Below are 27,171 nucleotides of genomic sequence, written 5' to 3' on the forward strand. Positions count from 1 at the left end.
TTGGTAAGAAAGAATAAACAACAAATTATATTATTTCCTAATATTTATATATATATATATATATATATATATATATATATATATATATATATATATATATGAGTGGAATAAAGGCAGTATCACTACGACTCAAGCTGTGATACAACATTTAAACACCAAGTATTCTCTTCAGGAACAATATAATACTATATATACAAGCACAAGCCAAGTTTGTTTGTTTTTTCAATGAGATAACATTTTTTACTTTGTTTTCTTTTGACTTTCTTTGTAACTAATTCTTTTCTATAAATATACATAGAAGCCATAAATTTTTGTGTGGACAGTAACATAGTGTTCAGAATTTGGGATAGGTTTTCGTTTTAATAATATTTCTGTAAAGTTAAATGAAAGTCGTCACAACATTGACACCACAAACGCACCCATGCACAGGAGCACACATACATTGTATCCCCCCTCCAACACATACACAAACAGGGCAGTCAATAAGACCCTGTTTTCAGACTGTTAACATAATTACCCCAAGATTACACATAACTGAACTAGAGATTCTATAAACGCTCCCATTGTGTAGCAGTGTAGCTAAAACATATATATCTATTTATTTATTTACTTATTGACTCTTACACAATCCCCGGAGGGAAAGAAAATGATCACAAAGTACAAGGAGAAATATATATATAAAAAAAAAAAAAAAACACAATATACTAAATAACTAAATATCAATGGAAGAAGTAATTAATTCATTAATATGCAAATTATGCATGGATATAGTCAGCTGATCAGTTAAAGCAACAGCCATTTTCAATAGAACAAAGGTCATAGTTGAAAATGTCAGGAATAGTATATGACCGTTTTGAAATAGCTATGTGCCATTTTAGCAAATTTTACACAATGCAAGAATTAACAGATGCAGCTCGATCATTGTGAGAATTCACCTATGGATTAGCTAAATTAATGAAAATAACATGCTTTATAGTATTTTAGAACCGATTGAGACCTTTCATTTTCATCTGACGCCTAAACTGCATGATGAAAGTGATGCATGATGAAAGTGATAACAAAATTGATGGGCAATGTTTTGGAGCCAGCACTCCTAAAATCCTAAAAGGGTGGAGTATCAGACAAATACGGGTACCATTTTGACAAATATTTGTTTCTATTAGTTTTATTTGTCAGTTTTGGCATATTGGATTTATTCTTGAGCCTAATCAATTTTCCCTATTTTGAAAACAAGACTGAATATGTCATGTTCAGGAATGGAACGACACTATATACTGCATCATAGTGACATCAGTTGTATTTAGTATCATAATGTATATGCAAGTAGAACTCTGCCATAACAACATTATAATATACAGAATTATCTGTCCTTTTTATTTATAGTACAAAAATGGTATATATTTTGTTGAGTTTGTTCTTTATTTCCAAACAAATTTAATTGTCCACTTTTCTAATTAGCTTTTTTTTGTCTTATTACATACTGTAGTATCAGCAGTTATTTATATCAAAGAGTCTGATGCAGCTGCAATCATAACAGAAAAAAATGCTTACTCTGTTATCACAGCTTTCTAGCAAAAAATTATCTTGCAGTCTATTGATATTTTATGGACAGAGTAATTCATTCTGTTTTTTTGTCTTTAGTCAATCTGTCTTTCCATACTATGGTATGGAAATTACTAATATGTTACTATCGATGAATACATTTTATATACTGCAATCCTTTTTAGTATGTATGAACCCTATTTAATACATAGCATTGAACATATATTGTGCTTGTTATTTTTTTCAAGACTGAATGTGAATTCTGTATATAGAACAATGTTCAATAGTTTTATAAAATCTCTATAGGAGTTTTGTAGAATTTGTTAAAGATATTTTATAGCACAACAGCCAAATATACCGGTACTATTAGTGAAAATTATATAGTGATTCTTAGATTTTTTTTTTTTGATTTTTAGCTCGGCTGTCGACTTTGTCATCTGAGTGATTGTCCGTCGTCGTCGTCGTCGTCCGTGTCAATGTTTTACTTTTTTGACTTCTTCTTGAAAACTACAAGCCTGAATGCTTTAATACTTGGTGTATATGTACCTTAGGTAGACCTCTCTCAGATTTGTTCATTTCATGATGATATCTTCAATTCTCTAATTTTGGTGAATATTTTTGTCATTTTTGGTAAAAAGTGATATTTTCAACTTCTTGTTAAAAACCGCAAGTCCAATTGCTTTGATATTACATATATAGGTACTACATGTGGACCTCCCTCAGATTTGTTCATTTCATGATGATATCTTTAATTCTCTAATTTCGATGAATATTTTTGTAATTTTTGGTAAAAAGTGATATTTTCGACTTCTTGTTGAAAACCGCAAGTCCAATTGCTTTGATATATTATACATATAGGTACTACATGTGGACCTCTCTCAGATTTGTTCATTTTCTAATGATATCTTCTGTTCTTTAATTGCCGTGTGCATTGCTAACAGCGGAGCTATCTCAGCCGACAGGCTGCTTGTTTTATAAAAAAAATCTATAGTCAAATGTTGATAAAAATTTATCAAAGGCAAATCTGTTAGGTTAAGGTTGATGCGTTACCATACTGCCTAAGTGCTTAATTTTGCATTCAGTGACAGAGTTCTATTTAAATTCTATCACATGCTGATAGCAATTCTGCATCTAAAGTAAAAAAAAGAAAGAGTTTGAATGTGATGTAAACATTACACATAAATTTTAGGGAATTAAGAACACTTTCAAACATGTCTCTGTACAGTGCTTTAAGCACAAATAAATTTTATTATTCTTAGTGTCAGATGTATAATAATGCAAGTTACCCTGATGGTCTTAAGTTTTCTCATTCACAAAAAACATGATATCACTTTGAGCAAAACATTCAAAATGTTCTCCTTAATATACCAAATATTTAAATCCACTGTAACTAACTTGTTATTTTCAGATCCACCAGAATTAACATCCATCACCAATGCAAGTAATGGTAAAGTCATAGAAGGTCGTACATTCATTGCTACATGTTCTGCTGCTGGTAATCCCACTCCAAGTTACACATGGGAGAAACCATCAGGAACACTGATACAATCAGAAAAGACTTTAACGTTGAGTAATATCAATAAAAATGAAGCTGGAGATTATATATGTAAAGCAGTAAATACATTGCATGATGGTACAACACCAAGTGATACTTCATCAGTAATGGTTGATGTACAATGTGAGTAATAAATAGTGACCTGTAAGTCGCTGTAATTTGTGATAAACATGCTAATGCTTATAGAATCCTATGGTCATGTACCAGTTGGGTAGGAACCATATACTGTTATCAGGGGTCGAAATACCCTGGTGCACACTGCACTATGCACATAGATTATTAGCTAGTGCAAGTAAACTCAAACTATAATGTGCACGCTGTGCATGTAGAAATTAACACATTTTCTCATTATATTCATTATATTCCTAAATTAAGTTCAACCAACATTGTAAGACAACTAAAAAATCAATCACCAATCGATAAACCGTAAATGTTATTTATACTTTAAAAGTGGTGCATTTCACAACCAGTTTGTGCAGGTAAATTTCAAATTCAACATGCACACTGTGCATGCAGGAAAAAAATTCTATTTCAATCCCTGGTTATATTTCATTACATGATATTATGAGGTTATTACAAAGATACCTCAAAGTATGCATAAAGATAGTACAGTGAAAGTATCAGCCGACACGCATGGGATACATCATGGGAATGCAGAAATCCAAAATGTTTAGAACAGAAACAGCCAACTTCTTTGTGTCAAGTCCGGTCAAACCCTGGTGGCAGCAATGCTTGTTTCTATTATTAGAGGACGCTTATGTGCGTAATTATTCCATATTTGGAATTCGCATTTCGTAATATGGTAGGATGAAAATACCCCGTAAAATACCGCAAAATTACGGCATGCTGTAAAATATGGCGTTACGGTGATAGATGTATAATAATATTTGTTGTGAATACTATTTGGCATCATTGAATACTGGTCTACCATTTGGTAGATTCTCAATTAAGAAAAGGCGAATGACCTTGGTAGTTCATCCATGGTTGCGTACGCCTAGGTATTCCATTGCCAGGCCAAGAACCAAATGTTGTACATAGTCTTCAAATTATTCATAATTAATTATTTTCAATTTATTCTGCTTCAGCCATACAAGTACACATGTATTTATATATATCTTGATATTCACATAATTTAACATCAATGATGTCTGATCATGTTTTACCAGAGTTGTTTCAAAATTATGCAGACGTTTTTTAATTGACACTTGATCATGGTCAATTCTCAACTACTAGTACTGTAGTCACTGACATCAACTAACTTGGTCAGTGACCAAAGTAAAGTGTTATTTAACAAAACAAGGTTAACCACATTCACTGTCCATCACCTTCCCTGAACTACAAATACCACAATAACATGGTCATATATGGTCACCTTTTCTTCTGGGATCTTGGACACTCATGGACGAAACACCATGTACACATGATGCATTTGTTTCATATGATCTGATTCAAGATGGCATTTTTAGTGTTAAATCAGGCATTTCAGAAGCAGATCTCAGTCATTCATATCAGATTCAAAATAGCTTGCTTGATCGACAATGTTCAATCTTCAAACATGAAATGTAAAAATAAAACTGCATCATAATTTGTCACTTTGTGTGCATCTTGACCATTATTAAATTGTTGATGGGGGTTAATGCACATTTATGTGTCCAGGACATACTAGGAGAATCAAAGAAAGCTTAGAAAGAACTCCCATGTGCTAAGAGTATTGGAGACACATTAAATATAATTCGAAATTACTTAGCTGAAAACTAATTATGCAAATCAGAAAATTAATATGACCAGATTTGAGTGTAAAACTAATGAGGTCTGCGCAATGTAACAGAAAATCTATGTCTCCAAGTTTAATTGAAATGTGATTAGAACCAAAAAATTATGAATTATTATGCTTATTAGGGAATTAATATGAACAGATTTTTACCCCAAACTAATTAGGTTTATACATTGTCCTAGAGCATCTTTGTACTAAGTTTCATTGAAATGGAATAATTAGTACCGTGAAAACTCCAAAATTTCGACCCCTCTTAAAATTCGTCCGCCTATTTATTTGCCGGGTTTTCGGTGTTTTATTTACTTCCAAATTTTCGACTCCACTAAAAATTGCCGACTCATTCTTATTCGAAAATTTCGACCAGTTTTAGTTTTCCCCCAAACGAAAAAAAAAACGATGTGAGCGTTCAAACGGGACCTTCCTCGAAGGCATGAATCCGGGTTTCTGATTGACTGAGAGATTTTTATTTTATTGGTAACGAAAATATATTCTAAATAAACGAAGTTTCAAATAAAAACGAACACAAAAATCTCGGCATGCTGCGTTTCTGAATTGTTGATTATTACTGTACTCAGTAGTGATTATAATAATGTACACAAAATAAATTTGTTGAATGGTTATGAAATACAAATAAAAGTCAACTTAGTTTCATCGTAAGCGAATGATTCCGGTCTCGTATAAACGTTTGATGCTGTAGGATATCCGCCATGTTCTCTTAGGTCAAATAGGTCAAATCGCTAATTAACCAATCAAAAAGCTGGATGATGCCAACGTGTTCAAATTACCATAGCTTATTTAAATATGTTAATGTTATTGAACGCAATGCGGAAGACATTGATGTTGTAGTACGATATTTTGGCTTGGATTTTGATGCGAAAACGGCATGATTTTTTTTAAATAAAAAAATTAGTTGTTTTTAAAAAATAAACTGGTCATCTGAAGAATAATTTAACATTGTTCACAGTGATAACAGCTCATTCTCGAAAGGAAGCTTACCCGCTCACGCTAGTCACGATAAAAATCATACACGTGTACTCTTGAATAGACAAACGTCAATGACTACGGTAAAACTTAGACTCTATTTTAGCCGGCAGGATTGATTGAAATGTCCGAAAAATGACGCCAAAATACACCTTAAAAGTCCCATTTTATTTTCTTAAATCCCATTTTATTTTTTAATCCAAGGGCGAATTTACGGCAGAATTTGGTCCCTCAAATAAGGGACACGTGTGCTTTGATTCTAACCGGATACATTGCACTGGGTCGGGGAGATAGTTTGCTAAACTTCCATGCATCTTTTGTCCAATGGGTACCTGTACTTCGAACATTCGCAAGTTTTTCTAGGTAGTGCGAGACAGCTTTGTCTTTTGACCTATTAGTTTTGTGCTGACCTCTTCTCCGCGTCTTGATGTTTTGTTTTGCTTGTCATAATACTCACTGATTGATGACTTTGTTTAGATTTTGAGTTACAACTCGGCCACGACCTTTGCTTTTACCGTGAAACATGAGGAAGTTTACGTCAATTGACGGACATTTTTTTAAAAACTAATGAAGCACACTGTCTATCATCCCCAATTGTTCATTTGCTGATTTCTATTCTGAAAAATTCGACCGTCCGAAAATGCACCTTAATTTTGACTCTAAAAACACGTCACATATCTAACACCAATTATTTAAAACCGGTCGAAATTTTGGAGTTTTTACGGTACTTTAGATATCAGTGTGAAAGCTTAAAATTGGTTAATTATGCAAATTAGGTAATTAATATGTACAGATTTTAACCCACAATTATTCAGGTCTGTCTATTGTCCTACAGCATCCATGTACATTCATTGATATGTGATGTACCTGAGATATCAGTGTGAAAGTTGGTTAATTATGCAAATTAGGTGATTAATATGCACAAATATTTACCGGAAACTAATTGGGTCTGCATAATTCTAGATTCATTGAAATGTGATGATTAGTACTTTAGATATCAGTAGAAAAGCTGAAAATTAATTATGCAAATTAGGTAATTAATATGCACAATTATTTACCCTAAAACTAATCAGGTCTCTGCATAGTCCTAAAGGATCTATGTACCAAGTTTCATTGAAATGCGATGATTAGTACTTGAGATACCCGTGGAAAAGCTGAAAATTAACTAATTATGCAAATTAGGTGATTAATATGCACAAATATTTATCGAAAACAATCAGTCTCTGCATAGTCCTTGAGTATGTAAGTACCAAGTTTCATTGAAATGTAATGCTAACTACTTATATCAAATGCTGAAAATTAATTAATTATGCAAATTAGGTAATTAATATGTACTGATATTACCATAAAAACTATCAGGTCTGTGCAGTGTCGTATGACATCCATGTACCAAGTTTCATTGAAATGTGATGATTAGTACTTGAGATATCAGTGGAAAAACTGAAAATTGACTAATCATTATGCAAATTAAGTAATTAGTATCCACGGATTATTACCAAAAACTAATCAAAACCTAGCATTAGTTCAGAGCATCTATGTACCAAGTTTCATCAAAATCCAATGAGTGGTTGTTTAGATATCAGTGGAACAGTCATGGAACCACTAAAAAATAGCTAATTATCATGCAAATTAGGTAATTAATATGCACGGATTTTTACCAAAAATTAATCAAATCTGCGCATATGTTCAGAGCATCTATGTACCAAGTTTCATCAAAATCCAATGAGTGGTTCTTTAGATATCAGTGGAACAGTCATAGAACAGCTAAAAATTAGCTAATTATCTTGCAAATTAGGTAATTAACGAGCATGGATTTTTACCAAAACCTAATCAAATCTGCGCATTGGCCCAGAGCATCTATGCACCAAGTTTCATCAAAAACCGATGTATGGTTCTTGAGATAGCAGTGGAACAGTCGGACACACATACACACACACACACATACATACATACACACATACACACATACACACACACATACAGACACACTAACTGCAAAGACTCCCATTTTGTGCTTCGCACATGGGAGTCAAAAATGACCATGGCTTTGCTATCAAGCAGGTAAAATGTTTTGTTCATTACAAAATTGAGCAGTTATTATGCAAATTAAGCAATTATTATACATTGATTTCAACCCAAAACTGATTAGGTCTGTGTATTGTTCAAGGGTACATTAAGTGTTGTGCAAATTAGGTAATTATTATAGATGTATATAAACCCAAAACTAATTACATCATTGCATTGTCTTAGATTATTTACAAACCAAGATTCAATGAAATAAGATAAATGCTTGAGATATTGATGGAAAAGCTTAAAAATGACCAATTAATATGCAAATCTGATAATTAATTTGCACAATGTCACAGACCATCTATGTATTATGTTTTATTTTAATGTGAATAGAAATTTATGAATTATTATGCAAATTAGGTAATTGATATGCACAGATTTAAACCAAAGTAAACAGGTCATTGCATTGTTTTAGAGCATTCATATACCAAGTTTCATTGAAATGTGATAAATACTTGAGGTATCAATGGAAAGGCCAAAAATTGACTAATCTTTATGCAAAGTAGGTGATATATATGCATGGATATTCACCCAAAACTTTAAAGGTTTAATAATGTTAGTCATGAATTTCTCTGTTTCACTGAATAATTGAAACTATAGGTGACCAAATTCACTATTAAATCAGTAACTATGGATACATGTATATGGCAAGAAAATGCAACTTTAAGAAAGGTATATTATAAATCATTTTTAGTCAATATCAATACTATTGAGCAAGGTTGTAAACATGATGTATAATTGTTCTGATTTTATGAGACAAATAATATTATTTTTTTTTTTAATTGTAGATGTACCAGCAGTAAGTGTTACTGCTGCTGTTACAATAGTTGAAGGTGAAACCTTATCACTGAACTGTACAGTAGATGCCAATCCATACGCAACAGTAAAATGGACTACACCAAGTAACATTGATCTTATCGAACAAACATTTATTTTACCATCAATAAATAGAATAAAAAGTGGTGTATACACTTGCTCAGCTACAAATATATTTTATAATAGTCAACAAGGACATGGTTCTTCTGAAACGACAGTGGATGTACAATGTAAGTAAATTTGCATACATATGTCCAAGACGTATGTAGTCATATCTGGGTCATGTCTCAGACTTGTTAGTAGTATCACTCATTTTTCGTAACCGTACATCGGTTTGTTCCATGATATTATTCAAAATGGCCAACTGGTGGATTGACCTCCATGTGCATCGGCCCGTATCCAACTATATCTCACACATGCTGATAGATTGACCTTCATGCATGTGTGTCTGTCCATATCCAGTTGTATGTTGATGCTTGGACACATTAAGTTCAGAATTCACACATACTTCAATGAGATAACATTTTTTACTTTGTTTTCTTTTGACTTTCTTTGTAACTAATTCTTTTCTATAAATATACATAGAAGCCATAAATTTTTGTGTGGACAGTAACATAGTGTTCAGAATTTGGGATAGGTTTTCGTTTTAATAATATTTCTGTAAAGTTAAATGAAAGTCGTCACAACATTGACACCACAAACGCACACATGCACAGGAGCACACATACATTGTATCCCCCCTCCAACACACAAACATGGCCGTCATTGTGAATAGGCATACACATGTTGCTCTGTAAAACAACCCATGGAATCAAATTAAGAAACATCTTGTTTTGCTGTTTAATGGACTGACAACCTACATGAATGTTTGTAGCTACTTTTGAGGAACTGCTGTTAGTGAAAATCATCGATACTGACAAGTTATGCTGTATTTAATCAAGTGAGTTACCTTCCTTTGTGTAGGACAGTGTAAAAAGTTCAAGGTTGTGGAAACAACAATCCCATATACAGAACTTCCAGGTCTGACAAGTCTTATAACATCCAACAAATGAACAATTCCTAACCATCACCTCCTACACTATGATAACTTTATAGAGTAGCTAATTTGAATGGGTGTATGGTCATATACAGGAGATATAGTGCATCAGTAGCCATTGAACAAAGAATAGCCATTACAAACAAAGGTCAGTAAAACAAAGAAGTCACAACAAGAAACAAAAGAGTCACTTATCAAGTACAATCATGGCATCAGCATTAACATCAGACAAAGCATATTATGACAATGGTGAACATAACAATGAGGCAGCACAAGATCAGGAAAAATTACAATCGTTCCTGAGTCAGTTCAACATTACTGAAGACAACAATATAAAGATCAAGTTTAATAAGTGCTCTGTTACACTTGAATCTAATAGCTTACTCAAAGATGTATGGATACAATGTTTACGGATTGCTTATCCAGAAGACAAGCACATGTATGAATACAAAAAACAAGAAAAATCTACTCAACTCCGGCTATACAGTAAACATGGTAACACGGTTACAATCAAAGTATATAATAACGGTACACTGTTAATTCAAGGTAACTCCTACCACTCATGGATACTGAATGAAGGTTCCCTATTCCTGATGCACATACAAGATAAACTACAACTGAACATCACAACCAGCAAACAATTAGAAAGAGAAAGTCAGAGAAGATATCCCCAACGGTCTACGCAGAAACCATTGAAATACAGAGACGAAAATGAAAACTCCAATACAGATACATTAGATCAAGAAAATATTGTTACAAGTACACTAACAACAGATCAAACTGATGACAAAAGAAGTAATATCCAAAAGACTTGCAAAAGTAAATCGCCTTCAAAATCAAAGACGTCAAAAGAAACTAATGATGTAAGAACACCAAAATCTACAAAACGTAATCTCACTAAAATAACATGTGATAGTCCATCAAGAATTCCATGTCGAATATCAGGAACACCAACATTGAATAACAGAAGGTCACTAGACAATACCGAACTAGCAGCCACCTTAGCTCAAATGTTCAAGTCAATCCAGCAGATAGACAAAAACTATTGCAGTATTATACGAGCTGACCACACCACTCAGGAAATCTCAGATAAACTGAAAAATGTAGAAGACTGCATCACCCGCCAATCAAAAGAAATACAGAAAATCAACAAACTACTTGAAAACAAGATCAGAACAGATGGATCAAACAAGGCAACAGAACACTATATATCAACTGGAAAAACTGGTGACAAAACAGGCAACAAAGAAGATATGGTGAAACTAATGAGTAAAATAGAGAAAATTGAGAGTTGTGTTGCAGCAATAGAAAAAACAATATACATCAACAACAAAGCTCTAACCTCCATATCTACCTCACAAGAATTAACAAAATCAAGCATACAGAAACAAAAGGATGCTTTCTCCAAACTTCTGCTAGATAGTAAGTTTATCCAACAACAATTAGAAAAGAAAGAAGAGGAAATAGAGATATTAAGACTGGAAAATGGGAAACTTAAACAGAAAATTACAGATTTACAACCTAATTTGCAAGACTTCCAGTCTCCTAATCCTTTCCATGTCCTATCAATGGAAAACACCAGTACAAACCAGGTAGCTTCAGAAGATAATAAAAGTAAAAGCTTTCAGTCAGTGAAATATAGAAAGAATTATGGAACAAAAACCATCCAAACATTAATAGTCGGCGATTCCATGTTGAAGAACATAGATCCCAGACGTATGTACAAACAAACTTTCATTAAAACTCTTCGTGGTCGTAAGATAGCAGATATTGATGCTTACATACAGAATTATGCAGTAGAAGACATCCAGAATATTGTTATCCATGCAGGCACTAACAATATCTCTGATGGCTGTACCATTGAATCATGTATAAAAGATTACACTACTATGGTTGACAACATCAAACAGAAATATCCATCAACAAAAATCTGCATTTCGTCAATCACACAGAGAAGTGATACTACCACCAACAAGACCATAGATATTCTCAACAATAAGTTGAAGAATATCAGCAGAGATAATATATCATACATTGATAATAGTAACATCAAACCTGATATTCACTTAATGGATTCAGTTCACCTGAATGATCAAGGTACTGCAGCAATAGTGAAGAACATGAAAGATGTTATTGGACCACTCATCGGAGTGAAAAGAATAGAAAGAAAAAACAACAAATATAGAAGTAACAATTATCAATCAAAGCAACAAACCAATAATGGATATATGTATCCACCATATGGAAACCTATTTCCATTTAATCTTATGTCATTTCATGGACAACACTTTCAGCCAAATTGGTCACAAATGTATGGTCAGAGACCACAACTCAAGAAATAATGTATTACCAAAAAAAGACAGTTAATACTTCAAAAAGAGCATTATCAATTTCCTATTGGAACATTCAATGTTTAGGAAGGAAATTAGAAGATGATGACTTTATAGCAAATATAAATTGCCATGATATCGTTGGTCTAGGAGAAACATGGTTGAGTTCAAAATCTAACACTATAGACATACCTGGATACTATTGTTACTCTATAACAAGGAACAAGCAACGAGGAGGAGGAATATCAATTGCCATAAAACAACATCTTAAAAAGGGCATCACAATTGAAGATACACCTTTTGAGGATATGCTATGGTGTAGAATGAAGAAGAACTTTTTTAACCTTACAAGAGACATTTACTTGTGCTTCACTTATCATCCACCTTCAAACTCAAGACACTGCAAATCAGACTTTTTTGACATTTTACAGAATGAAATATCCAAATTTTCAAAAAAAGGCAACATTATTCTACTCGGAGATCTTAACAGTAGAACAGGCACACTACCTGATTATGTTGATAATGATAATAATAGATTTACACCATTACCTAATTCTTACTTAGATGATGACATATCAGAACCAACAGTTCGTAATAACAGGGACACATCCATTAATGCACATGGCAAAGCATTATTAGAATTATGTAAAAATTGTAACATCAGAATTCTAAATGGAAGAATGCCTGGAGATTCCAGTGGCAATTTTACATGCTACCATTACAATGGAATAAGCACTGTTGATTATGCCATAACCTCACTAAACATATTTGACAGCATTGAATATTTTAAAGTTCATGATTTTACATGTACATCAGACCACTGCCAGATATCGTGCTTACTACGATTAGATCAGAATGCACTTGATATACCGATAAATAACACAGGTACTTTAAATAATTTACCAAAGAGTTGGGTTTGGGATAGATTGTCAGTCTTCGATTACCAGGATAATCTAGCATCTGAGAAGGTTCAAGCTATTGTAAAGTCATTTATTGATAAAATTTATAGCATAGATAAGAAAGGAATTAATACTGCTGTAGAAGATTTTAATTTAATTATTAATAATGCAGCCAGTCAGATTTTTAAACATAAACGAAAGAGTAATGGTGGAAATGTTAAACGTAAATCAAAGTAAAATGTTTGACAAAGAATGTAATATTCTTAAAACAGATCTGCGTAATACTGCACGTATAATCAGCAAATATCCTTTTAATGCTAACTTACGAAATGTGTTCTTTGCCAAGAAAAAGAAATACAAAAAGTTAATTAGATCAAAACAAAAAGAAGAACAAAATAAAATTGTTAATAAATTAACTGACATAAAAGAAAATAATCCCCAACAATATTGGAAAATAATCAATGAACTAAAAGGCTCAAGAAATGATCAATCTAATCCAATTTCACCAGGAAAATGGCAAGAATTCTATGAACAATTAAATAATAATGCTACTGATAATAATAATACTCTTTTTCAAAAACAGATCATCTCTAACATCTCAGCTATGGAAGTAAAAGAACATTTTTACAATTATGATTTAAATAATGTTATATCTGAAAAAGAAATTAGGCTAGCCATTAAAAAACTAAAGAGTAAAAAATCATCAGGATATGATGGTTATTGCCCAGAATTACTTAAATACAGTTCAGACTTCCTAATTCAGCCACTACGTAAATTATTTAATATAATCCTGGACTCAGGTATTTATCCAGATCTTTGGAACATTAGTATTATCTCTCATATCTTCAAAAAAGGAGACAAAACTGACCCAGAAAATTATAGAGGAATAGCTGTTTCTAGTTGTGTAGGTAAAACCTTTTGTAGTATAATTAACACTAGAATTAGTCAATATACCGAAGATAATAACATTATAAACAATAACCAGGCAGGATTCCATAAGGGATATCGTACTACAGATCAGATATTTGTATTGAAAACTATTGTCAACAAATACTTGAAATCAAAGGGAAAATTGTACTCGTGTTTCATAGACTTTCGAAAAGCATTCGATAAAACCTGGAGACAAGGGCTTTTCTATAAATTACTTAATAATGGTATAAATGGTAATCTCTATAACATCATTAAAAATATGTATCTAAATACAAAATCATGCATTCGTTTCAAAAATAAAATTACACCCATATTTGAAACGACCAAGGGTGTTAGGCAGGGTTGTGTCATTAGCCCAATGCTTTTTAATTTGTTTATTAATGACTTAAATAAATCACTAGAAGATGAATCATTAGATCCGGGTACATTGAATAACTGTAAAATTAGTTCCCTACTCTATGCAGATGATCTAGTGTTAATATCTGAAACAAAAAACGGTCTACAAAATGCACTAAATAGTTTAGAAGTTTATTGTCATAAATGGAAACTTCAGGTAAATCTGACAAAAACAAAAGTTGTTATTTTCAGACGACCAACACTGAAAAAGACAGAAAAATTCTATTATAATGAACAAAATATTACCTGTATAGATATGTACAACTACCTGGGTATAAATTTAAAGTCAAATGGCTGCTACACTGAAGCCAAACAAAATTTAGCAGATAAAGCAGCCAGAGCAATGTATGCATTGAAACAGTTCCTACCACCAGAAACAAATTGTAGAACTTTCATCCATCTTTTTAAAAGGTGTATTCAACCAATATTATTGTACGGGTCTGAAATCTGGGGCCATGAAATTCAAGATTACAACAAATGGGACAAAACAATAACAGAAAAAACACAATTGAATTTTTACAAACAACTACTAGGACTGAACAAATTTGTGGCAAACATTGCATGCAGAGCCGAAGTAGGAGAATTCCCACTCTTAGTAGATATTCAGATCAATTTAATAAAATACTGGACTCGTATCAGTAAATTACCAGACAATAATATCACAAAACAAGCATACCTTGAACAAAAGAAATCCAATTTACAATGGTACTCTTCAATACAAAAAATGATGAACAACATGAACTTTTCACGAGAACAACAGAATGATTGGTTAACAAAACATATACAGCAAATTGGCAAAGTTGTCAAACAAAAATACATAAATTTCTGGAGAAAAAATATAACTGAAAAAACAAAGCTGAGAACTTATGAAAAATTCAAAGACTCTTATAATTTTGAAAAATACTTAGATGTGCTAAATTTGAAACAAAGAATTTCAATGACAAAATTTCGAACTAGTAATCACATTTTAGCAATAGAAAAAGGGAGACATATGCAACCAAAAATACCTACTGAAAATAGAATTTGCAAACAATGTTCACAGAATGAAATAGAAGACGAACTGCACTTTGTTATGAAATGTCCACAATATAAAGTAATACGCCAACAAATCATACAAGACATTATATTTCCACAAGAAACCCAGGATGATCTCCAGAAATTTAATTTCTTGATGACTTCAAAAGATGATGTAATAATAAAAAAGATTGGCAACTATATTCATAATGCATTTCAATCAAGAAATAAAAATGCCATTTGATATGTAACACTTGCTTTATCTTTTTTTTTTTTTTTTTTTAACAACTAACTTTCTTTTTGTAGTAGTAGTTATCACAACTAATCTTTATTGCTATTAACTGATAGAAACATTGTATTTCTAAGGATGCAATAAAGTTATTATTATTATTACTACACAAACAGGGCAGTCAATAAGACCCTGTTTTCAGACTGTTAACATAATTACCCCAAGATTACACATAACTGAACTAGAGATTCTATAAACGCTCCCATTGTGTAGCAGTGTAGCTAAAACATATATATCTATTTATTTACTTATTGACTCTTACACAATCCCCGGAGGGAAAGAAAATGATCACAAAGTACAAGGAGAAATATATATATAAAAAAAAAACAAAAAAAAACACAATATACTAAATAACTAAATATCAATGGAAGAAGTAATTAATTCATTAATATGCAAATTATGCATGGATATAGTCAGCTGATCAGTTAAAGCAACAGCCATTTTCAATAGAACAAAGGTCATAGTTGAAAATGTCAGGAATAGTATATGACCGTTTTGAAATAGCTATGTGCCATTTTAGCAAATTTTACACAATGCAAGAATTAACAGATGCAGCTCGATCATTGTGAGAATTCACCTATGGATTAGCTAAATTAATGAAAATAACATGCTTTATAGTATTTTAGAACCGATTGAGACCTTTCATTTTCATCTGACGCCTAAACTTTAGTACTGCATGATGAAAGTGATAACAAAATTGATGGGCAATGTTTTGGAGCCAGCACTCCTAAAATCCTAAAAGGGTGGAGTATCAGACAAATACGGGTACCATTTTGACAAATATTTGTTTCTATTAGTTTTATTTGTCAGTTTTGGCATATTGGATTTATTCTTGAGCCTAATCAAGTTTCCCTATTTTGAAAACAAGACTGAATATGTCATGTTCAGGAATGGAACGACACTATATACTGCATCATAGTGACATCAGTTGTATTTAGTATCATAATGTATATGCAAGTAGAACTCTGCATTAACAACATTATAATATACAGAATTATCTGTCCTTTTTATTTATAGTACAAAAATGGTATATATTTTGTTGAGTTTGTTCTTTATTTCCAAACAAATTTAATTGTCCACTTTTCTAATTAGCTTTTTTTTTGTCTTATTACATACTGTAGTATCAGCAGTTATTTATATCAAAGAGTCTGATGCAGCTGCAATCATAACAGAAAAAAATGCTTACTCTGTTATCACAGCTTTCTAGCAAAAAATTATCTTGCAGTCTATTGATATTTTATGGACAGAGTAATTCATTCTGTTTTTTTGTCTTTAGTCAATCTGTCTTTCCATACTATGGTATGGAGATTACTAATATGTTACTATCAATGAATACATTTTATATACTGCAATCATTTTTAGTATGTATGAACCTTATTTAATACATAGCATTGAACATATATTGTGCTTGTTATTTTTTTTCAAGACTGAATGTGAATTCTGTATATAGAACAATGTTCAATAGTTTTATAAAATCTCTATAGGAGTTTTGTAGAATTTGTTAAAGATATTTTATAGCACAACAGCCAAATATACCGGTACTATTAGTGAAAATTATATAGTGATTCTTAGATTTTTTTTTTTTGATTTTTAGCTCGGCTGTCGACTTTGTCATCTGAGTGATTGTCCGTCGTCGTCGTCGTCCGTGTCAATGTTTTACTTTTTTGACTTCTTCTTGAAAACTACAAGCCTGAATGCTTTAATACTTGGTGTATATGTACCTTGGGTAGACCTCTCTCAGATTTGTTCATTTCATGATGATATCTTCAATTCTCTAATTTTGGTGAATATTTTTGTCATTTTTGGTAAAAAGTGATATTTTCAACTTCTTGTTAAAAACCGCAAGTCCAATTGCTTTGATATTACATATATAGGTACTACATGTGGACCTCCCTCAGATTTGTTCATTTCATGATGATATCTTTAATTCTCTAATTTCGATGAATATTTTTGTAATTTTTGGTAAAAAGTGATATTTTCGACTTCTTGTTGAAAACCGCAAGTCCAATTGCTTTGATATATTATACATATAGGTACTACATGTGGACCTCTCTCAGATTTGTTCATTTTCTAATGATATCTTCTGTTCTTTAATTGCCATGTGCATTGCTAACAGCGGAGCTATCTCAGCCGACAGGCTGCTTGTTTTATAAAAAAATCTATAGTCAAATGTTGATAAAAATTTATCAAAGGCAAATCTATTAGGTTAAGGTTGATGTGTTACCATACTGCCTAAGTGCTTAATTTTGCATTCAGTGACAGAGTTCTATTTAAATTCTATCACATGCTGATAGCAATTCTGCATCTAAAGTAAAAAAAGAAAGAGTTTGAATGTGATGTAAACATTACACATAAATTTTAGGGAATTAAGAACACTTTCAAACATGTCTCTGTACAGTGCTTTAAGCACAAATAAATATTATTATTATTAGTGTCAGATGTATAATAATGCAAGTTACCCTGATGGTCTTAAGTTTTCTCATTCACAAAAAACATGATATCACTTCGAGCAAAACATTCAAAATGTTCTCCTTAATATACCAAATATTTAAATCCACTGTAACTAACTTGTTATTTTCAGATCCACCAGAATCAACATCCATCACCAATGCAAGTAATGGTAAAGTCATAGAAGGTCGTACATTCATTGCTACATGTTCTGCTGCTGGTAATCCCACTCCAAGTTACACATGGGAGAAACCATCAGGAACACTGATACAATCAGAAAAGACTTTAACGTTGAGTAATATCAATAAAAATGAAGCTGGAGATTATATATGTAAAGCAGTAAATACATTGCATGACGGTACAACACTAAGTGATACTTCATCAGTAATGGTTGATGTACAATGTGAGTAATAAATAGTGACCTGTAAGTCGCTGTAATTTGTGATAAACATGCTAATGCTTATAGAATCCTATGGTCATGTACCAGTTGGGTAGGAACCATATACTGTTATATTTCATTACATGATATTATGAGGTTATTACAAAGATACCTCAAAGTATGCATAAAGATAGTACAGTGAAAGTATCAGCCGACACGCATGGGATACATCATGGGAATGCAGAAATCCAAAATGTTTAGAACAGAAACAGCCAACTTCTTTGTGTCAAGTCCGGTCAAACCCTGGTGGCAGCAATGCTTGTTTCTATTATTAGAGGACGCTTATGTGCGTAATTATTCCATATTTGGAATTCGCATTTCGTAATATGGTAGGATGAAAATACCCCGTAAAATACCGCAAAATTACGGCATGCTGTAAAATATGGCGTTACGGTGATAGATGTATAATAATATTTGTTGTGAATACTATTTGGCATCATTGAATACTGGTCTACCATTTGGTAGATTCTCAATTAAGAAAAGGCGAATGACCTTGGTAGTTCATCCATGGTTGCGTACGCCTAGGTATTCCATTGCCAGGCCAAGAACCAAATGTTGTACATAGTCTTCAAATTATTCATAACTAATTATTTTCAATTTATTCTGCTTCAGCCATACAAGTACACATGTATTTATATATATCTTGATATTCACATAATTTAACATCAATGATGTCTGATCATGTTTTACCAGAGTTGTTTCAAAATTATGCAGACGTTTTTTAATTGACACTTGATCATGGTCAATTCTTAACTACTAGTACTGTAGTCACTGACATCAACTAACTTGGTCAGTGACCAAAGTAAAGTGTTAATTAACAAAACAAGGTTAACCACATTCACTGTCCATCACCTTCCCTGAACTACAAATACCACAATAACATGGTCATATATGGTCACCTTTTCTCCTGGGATCTTGGACACTCATGGACGAAACACCATGTACACATGATGCATTTGTTTCATATGATCTGATTCAAGATGGCATTTTTAGTGTTAAATCAGGCATTTCAGAAGCAGATCTCAGTCATTCATATCAGATTCAAAATAGCTTGCTTGATCGACAATGTTCAATCTTCACACATGAAATGTAAAAATAAAACTGCATCATAATTTGTCACTTTGTGTGCATCTTGACCATTATTAAATTGTTGATGGGGGTTAATGTCCAGGACATACTAGGAGAAAAATGACCATGGCTTTGCTATCAAGCAGGTAAAATGTTTTGTTCATTACAAAATTGAGCAGTTATTATGCAAATTAAGCAATTATTATACATTGATTTCAACCCAAAACTGATTAGGTCTGTGTATTGTTCAAGGGTACATTAAGTGTTGTGCAAATTAGGTAATTATTATAGATGTATATAAACCCAAAACTAATTACATCATTGCATTGTCTTAGATTATTTACAAACCAAGATTCAATGAAATAAGATAAATGCTTGAGATATTGATGGAAAAGCTTAAAAATGACCAATTAATATGCAAATCTGATAATTAATTTGCACAATGTCACAGACCATCTATGTATTATGTTTTATTTTAATGTGAATAGAAATTTATGAATTATTATGCAAATTAGGTAATTGATATGCACAGATTTAAACCAAAGTAAACAGGTCATTGCATTGTTTTAGAGCATTCATATACCAAGTTTCATTGAAATGTGATAAATACTTGAGGTATCAATGGAAAGGCCAAAAATTGACTAATCTTTATGCAAAGTAGGTGATATATATGCATGGATATTCACCCAAAACTTTAAAGGTTTAATAATGTTAGTCATGAATTTCTCTGTTTCACTGAATAATTGAAACTATAGGTGACCAAATTCACTATTAAATCAGTAACTATGGATACATGTATATGGCAAGGAAATGCAACTTTAAGAAAGGTATATTATAAATCATTTTTAGTCAATATCAATACTATTGAGCAAGGTTGTAAACATGATGTATAATTGTTCTGATTTTATGAGACAAATAATATTATTTTTTTTTTAATTGTAGATGTACCAGCAGTAAGTGTTACTGCTGCTGTTACAATAGTTGAAGGTGAAACCTTATCACTGAACTGTACAGTAGATGCCAATCCATACGCAACAGTAAAATGGACTACACCAAGTAACATTGATCTTATCGAACAAACATTTATTTTACCATCAATAAATAGAATACAAAGTGGTGTATACACTTGCTCAGCTACAAATATATTTTATAATAGTCAACAAGGACATGGTTCTTCTGAAACGACAGTGGATGTACAATGTAAGTAAATTTGCATACATATGTCCAAGACGTATGTAGTCATATCTGGGTCATGTCTCAGACTTGTTAGTAGTATCACTCATTTTTCGTAACCGTACATCGGTTTGTTCCATGATATTATTCAAAATGGCCAACTGGTGGATTGACCTCCATGTGCATCGGCCCGTATCCAACTATATCTCACACATGCTGATAGATTGACCTTCATGCATGTGTGTCTGTCCATATCCAGTTGTATGTTGATGCTTGGACACATTAAGTTCAGAATTCACACATACTTCAGATAATATGCATATAAGTAGATGCTTTTGTTTCATGGTTCGATGATGGCCAAATGGTAGCCATCTCAAGACCAATCAAAGAAAGCTTAGAAATAACTCCCATGCGCTGAAAGTATTGGAGACATATTAAAAATTAATTGGCCTTCCAAACAAAAAGCTTGGCAACTAATTTGTCTGCTATTTGAGATGTACAACATGAAACCAATGTGATCTACATTACTGAAGTATAAAAATATTCACAGTAAATAAATTTGTTGAGATATCAGAAATTGTCTAACAATAATTAGATAATCAATATCCATGTTTTCAACAAAAGCATTGCACATTGTGCAAATTCGACAATTAGTATATTTGAATTTCAATCCAAAACTAATGCATTGTTCCAAGTCACTTGTATACCAAGTCTTATTGAAATGCAATAATTTGTTTGATGAACATGAGTATTTATTATGCAAATTAATCAATTATTATGCATAGATTTCAACCCCAAATTAATTAGATCTAATTATTATGCGAATTGGGTAATTAACGTGTAAAGATTTAAACCAAAAACTAAACAGGCATTTGCATTGTTCCAGACCATCTATGTATCAAATTTCATTGCAATCTGTCAGACAGTTCTTGAGAAAAAAGTGAGGCTTAAAATATTAAGGTTGTACAAACCTGTTTGTTTACCTAATCATACATGTACCTACCAGAAAGCCTGTGTAAAAAAAAAAAACGCCCACCTCCCCACAAGCTTCCAATATCGGATCAGGGGTGACCCTTTAGGAGAGGCCTTTTTTCTATAGGGAATGCTACCCGAAGGTGTTCTTTGTGAACAGGGTATATTCCCTAATAGTTTCCGATCAGAGCTGTAATCTGTAGTTAAGCCTAACGAGACAAACATAACAGACACACATGCACTTCTCCCTGTCCCTAGTCACCTTGGTTTGGTCGCAGTAACAGCTCAGAGCTCGGACCAAGTATAGAATCCATTCGAGACAGTCCTCCTTGCTCACTATGTAACTGCGGCATGGGATGACGGTCGGCTCAGGGTCATACCCTGGGATTCCTGGCAAGAAAGCCCAGCTGAGTCTTCAAAATAACTAGTGAGTTCATAAAGGAGGCACATCCCCCACTAAAGAACAGTGCCCCTAACTCTGAGTGCCGCCTACCTGGCGCTAGAGCCCAAAAGAAAATTGTACATAGAGACAACCTAGCGTCTGCCCTATCCAAAGGCTCGAAGGGGGTGTCGTAACGCTGTTAGACCAACTACAAGTCCCAGTCAGGAGGATTAGCTAGTCCCTTGGTGCATGGCCTCTTCGAGTGGAAAGACTAAAACAGTTGTAACATAACAGAACTCAAAACTAGTTTCAGTCCAGCAGATTCAATCAAACTGGGAATAAAACTGACTGATATCAAAGAATTGTCGATAAAGATTTTTCTTGATCAAAGATATAGGAAACAATTGGCTACCTCGCTAATAGAGGGACTGAGATGATCAACCTCTATTCTGTCACACCAATCAATGTACTGTCTACATCTGGATTTGTACAAACATCTGGTGCTGTCTGACTGTGCCAAAGCAAGGAACTTAGACAAATCTGCTGAAAAGCGTAGTGCTTGCATGAGTTTATTGAAATATGGAATAGCGCGGGGCTCATTGGTAAAGTGCCGTCCGGCTGGGACAACAGATCCAGAAGATCCGGCAACCCCACGGGAGACTCGACTAGAAGTTTCAGCAACATTGGGAGCCAGACCTTCACAGGCTAATTGAGTGCCAACAAATTCAGAAGACAGGTGGGCTTGAGTCACAACTTCTCCAACACTTGGGGCCCAGTTGGAAGAAGAAATGGCATAAGAGTCCCTGCGACTCCAAGAGATCAATAGAGCGTACATGATGAAAGCGCTCGTTTCTTGGAGGAGTGACACGTACGTCGGGAGCTTGGCATTCCAGTGATTTACAAACAAAACTATCTGGGGCCCGTTCCAGAGACAAAAACGGCTGGTCCGTCACCCATTGGGATCTGGTATAACATCCAAATTTGCCCATTATCTAGCCAATTAGTTAATGGTTCCCATTTCAGATAATGGATAAGCTCTTTGTTTTTGTTTATTGCGATTTGTAATTCAATATTTCTATTTTCCCTGATCCAACTTTTATATGCGTATTTTGTTGGATGAACCTTTTGAACCCTACAGGTATATACATATTTTTTAAATAATAAAATAAAATGATTTAATAATATATTTCCGGTTCACATACAAACAAAATTGGCAATAAGTGTGCAATCACTTTGCAACAGTCTCCACAGTCTCTTTACAACAATACAGTTAACAAATAGGTGTTCTAATGTTTCTTCTTCTTTTTCACAACAGTGGGGGAAATTGATTATTTTCCATTTATACAGTTTTACATTAGTTGTTAAAATTTTGTATTGGAATGCTCTAAGATCTGTGAAGATTGTTCTCTTGAAAGGTAGTTTGAAAATTACATTTTCTTTCATCCCATACAAGTGTTGGAAGTCTATGGCAATATTTGGCTCTTCAATAGTGTTTTCACACAAAAATTTATACACCGTTTTGCTCGTCAGTGTATTAATTGCAACGTACTTAGAATTCCATTTGACTTTGTTTTGAAAATCACACCACTCATGGGTATTAGCATGAATGTTCTCTCTCCAGTCATCTGGTATTGCAGAGATTAGGCCTTGTATAGTGTGGTATTCTGTCAAAGTGATAACTTTTCCCTTCCAATATTGCCAGTCATGAAAGTTTCCATAGAAATCGCTTAGGTCTATTATTCTTAATTATTTTTTTCTTGCCAAACTTTTCAGATAGACTGTACGGTAACCAATTTTTAAAAATCTATTGTTCCATAATATGTGTTTATCAATTTCAGATGTTGTTTTTGGGGTGTATGATGTCAGAGATGACCATACCCGGATAATATCATAATAAAAAGGTGGGATTTGATTTTCAAATTCTGATTCATCATAGTTGCAAAAAAACACATGGTCCTCAAACTTTTCCAATAGTCCCTTCAATATATCCTTCCATCCGGCTTGCCTATCAGAAACAAACCGTTTCACCCACATAATCTGTTGTGCTTTACAAAAGGATTCCACCTCAATCATATTTAATCCACGCCTTTCAATATCTGAAATAAGGATGTTTCTTTTAATTTTATCCTTTCCATTCCAAATAAAATTGTAAATAATACTATGGATTTTTTTTATAATTGATTTTGGCACTGAAATCATTGATGCTACATTTAAGAATTTGGAGAGGCCGAAAGTTTTAAGGATCAGTATTTTAACAATTATTGAGAGTTTTCTTCTAGACCATAAGGAGCATACTGACTTCAGACTGTTAATTTTGTTTGAAAAATTTTCTTAAATAGACATGTCAGATGCATAGGTAAAAAAAAACTCCCAAAATTGTTATTCCATTCAACCATTTAATATTTATTTTCTCTTTTGGTCTGTGACTATACCCCAACAAAAGTGCCTCAGTTTTATCCTGATTTAGATTTAATCCTAAACGTTTTCCAAATTTGTCAACTATATTGAAGAGCGGTATCATTGAGGTGGGCTTAATTGTACAGGTTATGTCGTCTGCATATATTGCTAACTTAATAAATTTTTTAAAGGTACCAATACCATTTATAGTTGGATTATTTCGAATACTAATTGCAAGTAATTCCACTACTGTTATAAACAGATAAGGGGATAAGGGGTCTCCCTGTCGCACACCTTTTGCAATGGGAAAATAACCAGTTGACCCTCCATGATTCATCACGCAGGAAGAGATGCTACTGTAATAAGTTTTTACCCAATTTATAAAGGAGTTACCAAAATTAAATGCCTCCAATGTTTTTATCAGAAATTTGTGATCAACCTAATCTAAAGCTTTTTTGAAGTCCAGTGATATTAACACCCCATGCGTATTTTGATGTCTAGTAAGCCACATTACATCAAAAACTGTGTGATTTGCATCACCTATAAATCTGTCCTTCACAAACGCACATTGGTCTGGGTGAATGATAGTTGGTAGGATGGCATTAATGCGTTTTGCGATTGCTTTAGAGAGTATCTTGACATCAGTATTAATGAGGGAGATTGGTCTAAATGCCTGTCGCTGTTGCGTATCCCCGGAAGGTGGAAGCCGATAGCTCAACCTGGTTATCCAGGCAGCAAAGAAGAATCTCCTCCGCTAGCTTTGACAACGTGGGGGAACATGTCCCTCCCCTCCTTGATGTATGACACTACTGAGTTGTTGTCTGTTCAAAGCAGGACTCTGTGGTGGTGGTGGCTACTTCCTGAAAAAAATTTTAGACAGTAGGACGGTCTGCAACTCCAACCAATAGATGTGGCGGTCCAAATATGCATACGCCCACATCCCCTTGGACCCGAAGGCCCCTCAGATGACCGCCCCATCCGGGGGGGCGACGCTTCCGTAATGAGAGTCAGTGGATCAAGTCGTCAGATCTAGGGGTGTTCCTGTTTCCAAGTACCATGCGTTCTTCCGCCAAAGGAGGGCCATCATCGTTTGGTCTAATGATTGAATCCTGAACTGCTCTACCAGAGAGCCACATCACTCCTGCAAGGGGCGAACACGCCCTTGCTCCTCGTGGAACTGCATATCCAGAAAAACTAGGCTGTCGGTATTGGGTTAGCAATATTTTATAAAAAAAAAGCCCAACTCTGCGTCAACCGCACATGCTCCACTTAGACCTCCCTGTATCGGTTGTGTATTAACAAGTTGTTGGGATATGGGATATGAGTGGTAAATGGGAATGTGGAGGTAAGCATCACTCAAATCCAGCGATGCCAACCAATCGCCCGAGTGCAATGACAGAAGTACCGAAGCCGGTGTTTCCATCTGGAAGCCCTTGAGTTCCACAAACCTGTTAAGCTGACTGAGGACTGGACGTCACTCCCCCCCCCGAACTCTTGGAAACATGGAAGGTGCGGGAATAGAACCCTGGTGATACACGGGGGGTTCCCCACTAGGCGTATCGCCTTTTTCTCCAGAAGGCTTCTACTTCCTGTCGAAGAGGAATCCGATACCCACGAGACTTTACTTCAAGCGTCCAGGGAATGGAAACCCTCCTGCGCCAAGCTGGTATGTGCTGCATAAGACATGATCCCACGGGAAGGAGCAGACAGGGGTTCGGAACTAGTGCTTTCTGAACTCCATCCTCCAGAATGGGATGACGAAGAGGGGTCTCCACGCCGGCAGTGAGAGGGGAGAGCGCCGATGTGTAATGAGTCCAAAGGCAACTCCCCTAACACTGGCCCCTCACGAAAAAAAAGTCTCGCAGTTCACAAGCTGCGACCTTAACTGCATATTAGTAAGGGACAGCTGGGCTCCGGTTGGTTGGGTATCCTGTTACTGCCCCAAAACGGCAAAGCGCTTGCCCCCCTCTTGTTGGGGAAGTGGTAGCTACACCCCAAAAGAGGGTTGCATACCACCCTGTAAACACTGGAGGCCCCTCCCCTTGCGAAGTCCTAAGTGGGCGCACGGCTTGGAAAGACGCAGGAAGCAATGCCTGGTCAGCCCGAACCTGAGGGGATGTGTGGGGAATATGGAAGAGGGCACGTAAGGCGATCCGTTCCAGGGAGAGGGCCCCCTCTATAAAAGAGGTGGACGCTCCCTTTCCACTGATGTGAATTGCCCCCCCTCCGACCCTCTAAAGGAGACCACTGGGATAATGGGACACACATGATCCTAGCTCAGGTGGTGGAGGTACAGGCAATATCTCACCCCCACCACCCCACCCATCCCCCACCCCTTCATCCTTCTGCGTCCTACCCTGAGACTGCAGAAGGGAGTAGACCTTTGAAGCCAGACTACACATCCAGACTGTCCAAGCCATCTCTTCACCCTGGGAGAGCTTTTTTTGTTTGCTTTTCTTGGATTGAACCGGTTCAGTCTCTAAAGGCCATGCCAATTATACGTCGGGACTCGGTGTCGATGTTAGCGTCCCAGAGGGAACACACCATTTATCAACGTCAGAGGCCGTGGTGACTGGCAACTCCGATCTCCCAGCAAAATCGGTAGACCGATGTTTGCTAGTCTCGGTAATATCCGGTGGGTAAGCTAACTCCACGTTGGT

At 34.4% G+C, this 27,171-nt stretch overlaps 1 protein-coding gene across 3 annotated transcripts in view; it reads left to right on the forward strand.

The window, feature by feature from the left end:
• Window positions 1-27,171, forward strand: part of LOC102806974 (basement membrane-specific heparan sulfate proteoglycan core protein-like) — a 106,548-nt gene that overhangs the window by 21,184 nt on the left and 58,193 nt on the right. For all 3 annotated transcript variants that reach the window (XM_085499287.1, XM_085499289.1, XM_085499288.1), the window contains exons 7-10: window positions 2,951-3,220; window positions 8,711-8,968; window positions 18,214-18,483; window positions 20,530-20,787. In XM_085499287.1, coding sequence (XP_085355413.1) covers window positions 2,951-3,220; window positions 8,711-8,968; window positions 18,214-18,483; window positions 20,530-20,787 — 1,056 coding nt within the window. The remainder of the gene's footprint in view (window positions 1-2,950; window positions 3,221-8,710; window positions 8,969-18,213; window positions 18,484-20,529; window positions 20,788-27,171) is intronic.

Source organism: Saccoglossus kowalevskii, chromosome 5 (genome assembly GCF_978046115.1).
Source record: "Saccoglossus kowalevskii chromosome 5, keSacKowa6.1, whole genome shotgun sequence".
Lineage (NCBI taxonomy): Eukaryota > Metazoa > Hemichordata > Enteropneusta > Harrimaniidae > Saccoglossus > Saccoglossus kowalevskii.